Below are 9062 nucleotides of genomic sequence, written 5' to 3' on the forward strand. Positions count from 1 at the left end.
AGCACATCAATGATGTGGAGCTCATCCGGCATCTCGCAACGAAATTTAACACAATTTTAATTTCAGCCCAGTTGACACTGTAGTGAATGATATTGGTGAAATAAATTGAGGATATAGAATTGAAATTGATGAAGAAATGACATACATTTTTGTGATCTATGAATAAATTTCATATAAATTAGCATAAATAATTTTCAGGTCAACATTTCTAAACACTTGTGTAGATCCTTGGTGAACCTCATGTAGCTCTCAGATGGAACAAAAATAATCAAAATCAATCAACAAATAAATAAGTATTTTTTGTGAGTTTTGAAAATATATAAATAAATTTGCATATTAATGAGTTTCAAAATTCTGTGTTGAAGTTTTGTATCACCACCTAGAGCTATCATATAAAGCAAACAAAATTGAAACTGATCAACAAATGAAGGAGAAAATAATTTTTTGTGATTTATGAATAAATTGTGCATAAATTAGCATAAATAATTTTCTAGACAAAATTTCAAAATTTTTTGTACAAGTTTGGTGTTCCCCATGCAGCTCTACCAGATGGAAGAAAAAAAAATCAAAATTGGTCAACAAATAAAGAGCCATTTTCTGTTATTTATGAATTTCGCATAAATTAGCATAAATAATTTTCTACTGAAAATTTCAAAATTCTGTGTAGAAGTTTGGTGAACCTTGTGATGTTCTACCAGATGGAAGAAAAAAATCAAAATCGGTCAACAATTAAAGAAGAAGAAGCATTTTATGTGAATTTTCAAAAATACGCATAAATTAGCATAACAAATTTTCTCGTCAAAAGTTCAAAATTCTGTGTAAATTTTTTGTGAACCTCATGAAGTGCTATCCGAAGGAAGCCAAAAGATCAAAATTGGTCAACAAACAACGAAGGAGAAGCATTTTTTGTGAATTTAGAAAAATGCACATAAATTAGCATATTTAAAGTTTCAAAATTCTGTGTAGAAGTTTTGAATCCCCCCCCCTAATGCTATCATAGAAAGCAAACACAATTGAAATCAGACTCGAAATGACAAAGAAGAAGCATTTTGAAATTCAGTCAACAATTAAAGAGGCATTTTCTGTGATTTATGAATTTCGAATAAATTAGCATAAATATTTTTCTACTCCAAATTTCAAAATTCTGTGTAGAAGTTTGGTGAACCTCATGAAGTTCTATCAGATGGAAGAAAAAAAATCAAAATCGGTCAACAAATTAAGAAGAAGCATTTTATGTGAATTTTTAAAAATATGTATAAATTAATTTCGCATAAATTAGCATAAAAATTGTTCTAGTCAAAATTTCAAAATTCTGTGTGGAAGTTTGGTGAACCTCATGAAACTCTACCAGATGGAAGCAAAAAATTCAAAATCAGTCAACAAATAAAGAAGCATTTTTGTGAATTTTGAAAAATGTGCATAAATTAGCATATTCAATGAGTTTCAAAATTCTGTGTAGAAGTTTTGAATCCCCCACCTAGTGCTATCATATAAAGCAAACAGAATTGAAATCGGACTTGAAATGGCGAAGAAGAAGCATTTTGAAATTGTGGACGGACGACAGACGACGGACGCCACGGCATATTAAAAGCTCATCTTGCCCTTCAGGCCGGATGAGCTAAAAAGTGGATTATTTTACGGAATTGCGCCATTGCCCACATTAAGCCAAACCTATAACCTGACCTCCACAACTAAATAAACCCTATTGCGGAAGAGGTTTACGGTACACCATATGTGTAAAGTCCTGGAAGGACCGAGATAAGAAAAGAGGATAGAATTGGAGGTGAATTGGAAAGGCGAGAAAGTGGAGGTTAGAAAGTAGTTTCTCCCCTTTCCAATTCACCTCCATTTTCTTATCTCAGTCCCTCCAGGACTTTACACATGGTGTACCGTAAACCTCTTCTGCAATTGCTCATACCACCATGCAAACCTTCAAACATCATCTGATATGCTTTTCACACTGCACTTTTTGTCCTAAATTGGTGGGGCTAAGGGGGGGTCTTAGCCCCACCAATTTCCCGGGGTTAAGCTTAGCCCACTTCGTTTTCACACTACGTTTTAGCAAAGTGGGCTAGCACGGTAAATAGTACGGTACTATCTGGCCCTACAGAAAAGCAGGGTTAGCCGGCATATTGCGGTGCTAGCACCACAATTGCGGTGCTAAGAGATTGAGTGTGAATCGAAACCGGGCTAAGGAAAAGTGGGGCTAAGCATTAGCCAATCACAGAAGTCGAAATTGCACGTTAATTGCGCTCTGTATGGTAAAATCATCTATATTAATGAGCTGTGTGATTGCCAGGGGTTAAGGCGTTAACCCCGGCTAAGCAAATAGTATGGGGTTAAGAAAGACAGTGTGAATCGAAAAAAAGATAGTATGGGGTTAAGGATAGTCCGGGGTTTATAAGGATAGAATGGGGTTAAGGAAATGCAGTGTGAAAAGCATACAAATGAACCCTAATTCTTATCTTCACATAATTCTGAGCCCAAAACTACTACAAACAATCCTGATTCTCTCTGCCTTCTGAGATATTAAAGACCGGAGAAAATGTTGTGTCACCTTTGGGGGAGGACCAATGAAATATGTTTACAGTCATTTCACCGCAGACACACGGTTGACACAGCCTTGTTTCCGATAAATGTACAAGGCTAAGAGCATATTGCGAGGAAGCAAGTAACAATCCACATCCTTCCTCCAAACCCACTTTTGTTCTTTTTCTCTTTACAGTACACGCACAGTCATGTCACAAAAATAAAGCATTTCTTATGATTAAGCATATTCAGCCAATGTACACTTTGAAAGTTTGATTTAAACTTTGGAAAACCATTAATTATTTTTTCACCCTCCATCCACGTGATTGCCTGCATTTGATAGTAAATCCCAAAATAATGGATCCCATTTCACTGATTACACTTATTAATTATTATGGACTCTGTACACCATAAGTCTTCAAAATCGATTAAAGTTGCTGTGTGTGGCAAAAATATTCTCCACTGAGCAATAATTTCCATTTCATTCTGCTACTAATAGTTAAGTTAAATGTAAATGTACAAGTACAAGACAGAACAGGGGAAAAGGGGACCCCCCTCCTCCTCCTCCCTCCCCCTGACTTTAATATTTTACGTAGTGAAAAAGAAAGAACAGTAGGGGGAAAGGAGAGTATATAGAAATAAAAGATTTTTTTAAGAAGGCTGTGCAGTATTACACCCGTTTAAATTTTAGAAAAGAACGTCCTCACCTTGCCCCTCCCCTCAACCAACTGCACCCATGAATTTGATATCACTTTATTGAAATCACAATAAAGGAAAACATTTACAAAGTCAATACAAAACATAATAAAATTTAAGATAGGCCAAGGTCATGACGCATAACTGTCAATACAGGGACAGAGGAATGTTTACCAGCAGGGGAATTCCCATAATCACTACCAAAACAAATTAATCAATGCAGCATTCTTAAAATAAAAAAAACTTTAGAGTACAGTAGGCTACATTTAAACAAACAAAAAAATATATTTTGCCTTCTCCTTCAATGTTGGTCATTCATATTAGATGATGTCCAATTTGTATCATTTAATAGTCAATGTCAGCCATAAGATATAGGTTTGCTTATAAACAGGGCTCCACACTAACCCTTTTTTTCTACTGATCCAACCTATTCATGTCGGACCAGTAGATACCCAGTTTTTCCATTTTTTACTGGTCCGAACCTAAAATCTACTGGTCCCAAAAAATAAAGAAAACATTAAAAAAAGGCGTGAGTTTATTTTGCTGTCCTTTCTTGTTACCCCCCCCCCAAAAAAAAAATGAAGGAATGAATGAATGAAAGACAAAAAGAAAGAAAGGAAGAAAGAATAAAAGAAAGGAAGGAGGGAAGAAAAAAGCAAAGGTAAAGAAAGGATAGATGTGAAGGAAGGCAAAAAAGAAAGAACTAAAGAAAGAAAGAAGGAAAGGAAGGAAAGAAAGAACAAAAATAAGAAAGAAAGAACAAAAGAAAAAAAGGAAGGAAAGAAAGAAAGAAAGGAAGAAAGAAAAAAAAAGAAGGAAAGAAATGATGCAAGCAATAAAGAAAGAAAAAACAAAAGACAGAAAGTAATGAAAAAAGAAAAAGAAAGAAGGAAAAAAGCAATAAAACAAGAAAGAAAGGGTAAAAGGAGAGATGGAAAGAAGGAAAAAAGAAAGAATAAAAGAAACGAAGGAAGAAAAAAGTAAAGAAAAAATGTGAAGGAAGGAAAAAAAAACCAAAGAAGGAAAGGAAGGAAAGAAAGAACAAAAGAAAAAAAGAATGAAGGAAAGAAGGAAAGAAATGAAGCAAGCAATATAGAAAGAAAGAACAAAAGACAAAGTAATGAAAGAAAGAAGGAAAGAAGGAATAAAAAAAGAAAGATCGAAAGGGTAAAAGGGGAGATGGAAAGAAGGAAAACAGAAAGAAAGGATTGAAAGAAGGAAGAAATCAAGAAAAGGGAAAATGATAGAAGGAAAAAAGAATGTTGGGAAGGAATAAAGAAGGAAGGAAGCAAGCAAGCAATATAAAAAATAAAAAAAATGTAATGAAAGGAAGAACAAAAAAGAAAGACCAAACTTCAAAGAAAGAAAGGAAAGGAAGCAAGCAGTAAATAAAAGGAAGAAAGAAAAGGTAAAAGGATAGATGGAACAAAGGGGAAAAAGAAAGAACAAAAGACAAAGAAGAAAGGAAAGAATGAAAGAGAGAAAGGGCTGAAAGAAGGAATAAAAACAAGAAAGGGTAAAGAAAGGATGGATGGAATGAGGAAAGAAAGAAAGTAACAAAGAATGAAGGAAAGAAAGGGGAAAAGAAGGAAGAAAAATGAAGAAAGAAAGAAGAGATAAATATAGAATGAATGGACTCAAGAATTAAAGAAAGAAGGAAATCAAAAAAGAAAGAAAAAGAGAGCATTAGAAATAGAGAAAAATATTAACAGGACAGAAAGAATGAAAGAACGAAAGACACAGAAAAAGGGAAAATTTAAAAAGAAAGACAGTAAAAGAAGAGAGGGAAGAAACAAAGAAAGATTGAAAAGAAAGAAGGAAAGAAAGATTGAAAGAAAACAAAGGAAGAAAGCTAAAACTATCATCATAAATAAATTATCAGTTTCTTTTTGGCTCAATTAAAATATACTAGTACTAGCTACGAAAGAAACCAAGTGTATCAACACACACACAAATGCATATGTGGGGCTATCATGTATTCAGACGATATCACTCGAAACCCGATCTCTTTGAACTAAAACAGAAGTGAAAATTTCTCCTTTTACTGCTTACAAATGACAGAGTTACCCCAATTTTGGCAATTTTTTAGGAAATATGGACATTATAAGAGCTTTTCATTAGTGTGAAATGTGAATTTCGACAGTTCTGTGAGAGATTTCTGCCAGAGGTTAGCCAAGCTTCGTTCGTGCAGCCAGTAGGAAATTTACCATGTGGGCTGTGTGGCTGGCTAGCCATGTGTTCACTGTATGTTACCCTATTAAAAATTGCATGCGATTCATTCTGTGTGTGTTCTGTGTGTGAATGCCAGAATTTAACGGGAGGAAAATGGTTCGCAATTTGCGTCATGGAATATTTTTCATGTTTATGTTGGACTAGCGAATTTGACCATTTCTGAAAAAGTTACTGGCCCAACAATAGTTTTTATTACTGTTTATGTCGGACCCATAAATCTTGCTATTTTTGGAAAAATTACTGGCCCGACAATGATATTTCTTACTGGTCATGTCAGACCAGTAAATCTTGCTATTTCTGAAAATCTACTGGCCCAACATTGATTTTTACCGGTCTGGGACCGTCAGACCGGCGCTAGTGTCGAGCCCTGTTATAAAGCAGCAAAGAGTAAGTAAATCCAACTGCTCCATTGACTAGTAGATCATTAAAGGACAAGTCCACCCTAACAAAAAGTTGATTTGAATAAAAAGAGAAAAATCAACAAGCATAATTTCACTGAAAATTTCATCAAAATCGGATGACATTTTAAAGTTTCACTTAATTTCACAAAACAGTTATATGCACACTCATGGTCAGTATGCAAATGAGGAGACCGATGACGTCATCCACTCACTATTGTGTATTTTATTATATAAAATATTATATATTCTAATTTTCTCCTCATTGCCAAGTGAAACAACGATTAATTCCTCCCTGAACATGTGGAATTAGCATTGTTTAATACTATATGGTTCAGTCAAGTTGGTCCTTATTGTCAAATCTGTAAAAAATTAAATATTGTATAATTCAAACAATAAAAAACAATAGAAATAGTTAGCGAAGGACATCATCAACTCTCATTTGCATGTCACTGAGTTGAGCATATCACTGTTTTGTGAACAAATGTTAAAGCGAAACTTCAAAATGTCATAACTTTCTTATTTTACATCCAATTTTGATGAAATTTTCAGCGTTTATAATATATGCTAGTTTGATTTTTCTATATCTATTCAAATTAACATTATTCTGGGGTGGACTTGACCTTAAATCTACACGAGCATGAAAGAGATATCTCACCATTGAATTGGCCTGGAATAGTAGACCCTATAGTACCAGAGAGAGAAAGGGTCTATCTTGTGTTTGATGCTCCGGAACTTGACTGCATCTTCGACAAACACCACCGCTTGAAGCAGGGCCTTCGGATCTGAACAGAGATCAGAAACAAAAATTCTTCCTTACATGTATCTTTCAGGATTAAATATTAAACGAGCTTCATACTAAAAAATAATTATCATAAACAGAGTAAAATTGAAAACTTCAACAGCATACTGTACATACATGTAGAAATAACATCATCAGCTCACTCATGTCATCAGGCCTAATACTCATAGAACTGTTCGACTGAAATGTTGCAAATCTTTATATGCCATAACTTTGTTATTCCTTGTCCAATTTTTATCTTCAGTGTTTTGTCTGATTTTCCTTTATCTGTTCAAGTCATTATTTTCAGCCTGGACTGCCCATATAAGTCATTGCTGAAGCATGTTATTAATTAATTAAATGGAACAGAGCTCTTGGAAAAATCTTAAAGATGCAGGTGCAAGAAGGATATTTATCTGGTAAGAAAGTTGTTAATAGTGGATTTTTCTGCAAAATATTGGATTCTTCAGATGATGCAATAAGCATTTGTGAATAAATCGCTCGAACACTCAATGAAGAATCGTTTTATAAGACTACCATGAAAGGCCTGAATTTCCTCATACTTTAATAGCATATATTACCCTATTACCCGAAGACTGCGCAATACCCCTTGTTTGCACATATATGCGTGTCTGCGAAATAGTGAAGTCACGCAACAATTTGCCCATGACCACAAACTTTACAGGACATATACCCAATTAAAATACTGAGTCAAAATGGTGAAATAATACTGAATTTCAAGCTTTTCATGTATTAACGGCATCAAAATGCAGCCTTTCTCATCAAAGCCTCTGAATTGTGTGTAAGTGAATGGGTGCGCAGCTCAGACAATGAAAATGGACTGACCGCAGACATTCCAAAGTTAGGAAAACGTTAGGTGTGCAGAAATCCCGGCGCTAATGCAGTTTCACACGTCACACGTCGGCCGACTTCAAGCAAATTTCCAAGCTGTAAATTGTTAGTGAATTTCATAGCCATGATAGCAATATTTCAAGGTCATTATACGGTACCCACCCCTTTTCAATATCATGATCGGGAAAAGCAGTATTTCGGCTTTGATCTCGACGTCATCGTTCAAATTCTCAATCAGACATCACTTCGCTTGGCTTCGCCCTAATTTAATTTGATATGGACTGAAGTACATGTAATTAGCAACCAAAATCATGCAAAATGCGGCCAACAAACAGGCAAGCTGCCACAGGCAAATCTTTTAATTGCTAACTTCAATCCATATAAAAATTACGGCAAGCCAACTGAAGCAATGTCTGACTGAGAATTTTAATGATCACGTCGAGATCAGAGCGGAGCCTAAGACTTTTAAGGCTTAGCCATTCCCGATCGCGATATTGTCAAAATGTGACTGAGCCCGATAAGTGAGGCCGAGGGACTTACCGGTTGCCATAACATTAACAGATTTACGAACAATTTCTGCCAATTCTGGTGGGAAAATTTGCTTGAAAGAAGTCGGCCGGTGCCCATACTAAGTAATATTAACCTCGCAATACGTGTGAGTGGCCGGTGCCAAACTGCATTAGCGCCGATATCCCCCCCCCCCCCCCCCCCCTTCATACATACCACAATGAGAATCACTGTCGAAATTCATCAGTGCACTGCCACTGCTGTCGCCCGACGATCCAACCAGATACGTCGACCCTTCACTGCGCCGGCGGTCTCGGCCGTAGATTGGGTAGATTTTGCGATGAATTGGTTGCTTCTGATCATCATTTTCATCGCTCTCATACTCGTAATAATCTCCCATTTTCTATGTTTATTGATTTCTTGACCTTACCGGGGGATCACTCCTTCAACAAAAGATAGTTGTTTGATTGATTCTAATCCTTTAAAATTCAATTCCACTAGTGTTTCCCTCCAAGTTAATTTCGCACGTTCTCATTATCATATCATGATTATGAATATGGGTCAGGCAAAGTAGGCAATCGGATTAAGGCGTCACGTGTGTTTTTGTAATCTGAATTGATTGGGAACACTCGACTAGCTCCCGTAATATAATAGTCGGGGGATAACAAAAGTTAGTTTTTTTTAAATATTACTTTGTTTTGATTTTTCTATTTCCAGTGGGGGCGCGGATCTATGGTGGAGGGGTTAGGGAGGTTGATCAAGTGGTGCGCACATGGGGCCTGGGGGCTCTTTTGCCCCCCCCCCCCCCCGTTATTCACGACCAAGAAAAAAGTAATTACGGGAAATAGATTAAGAGATCGAGAGAATAGGGTGAAATATGATATAATTTCTGATTATGTCAAAATCCTTCACAAAATTATATTTTTGTAATAAATATCAAAAAAAACTTTTGCTCGATCGCTCGCTTCGCTATAGCTGACTCACAATTTTTATAGCCCCCCCCCCCCCTTTCCTTGTACCCCAATTTTTCTTATTTAGTTATTATTTTTTTATTGAAGGAAGGGGAG

At 35.8% G+C, this 9062-nt stretch overlaps 1 protein-coding gene across 2 annotated transcripts in view; it reads right to left on the reverse strand.

The window, feature by feature from the left end:
• LOC129283050 (two pore channel protein 2-like) overlaps nucleotides 1-8553 on the reverse strand; it is a 50628-nt gene extending 42075 nt beyond the window's left edge. For both annotated transcript variants that reach the window (XR_010296777.1, XM_064114905.1), the window contains exons 1-2: nucleotides 8212-8553; nucleotides 6514-6640 (exon numbers count right to left, since the gene is read on the reverse strand). Coding sequence is in view for 1 of the 2 variants with exons in the window: in XM_064114905.1 (XP_063970975.1) it covers nucleotides 6514-6640; nucleotides 8212-8395 (311 nt within the window). In the remaining variant the exon portion in view is untranslated. The remainder of the gene's footprint in view (nucleotides 1-6513; nucleotides 6641-8211) is intronic.
• Between the last annotated feature and the right edge of the window lie 509 nt (nucleotides 8554-9062).

Source organism: Lytechinus pictus, unplaced genomic scaffold (genome assembly GCF_037042905.1).
Source record: "Lytechinus pictus isolate F3 Inbred unplaced genomic scaffold, Lp3.0 scaffold_20, whole genome shotgun sequence".
Lineage (NCBI taxonomy): Eukaryota > Metazoa > Echinodermata > Echinoidea > Temnopleuroida > Toxopneustidae > Lytechinus > Lytechinus pictus.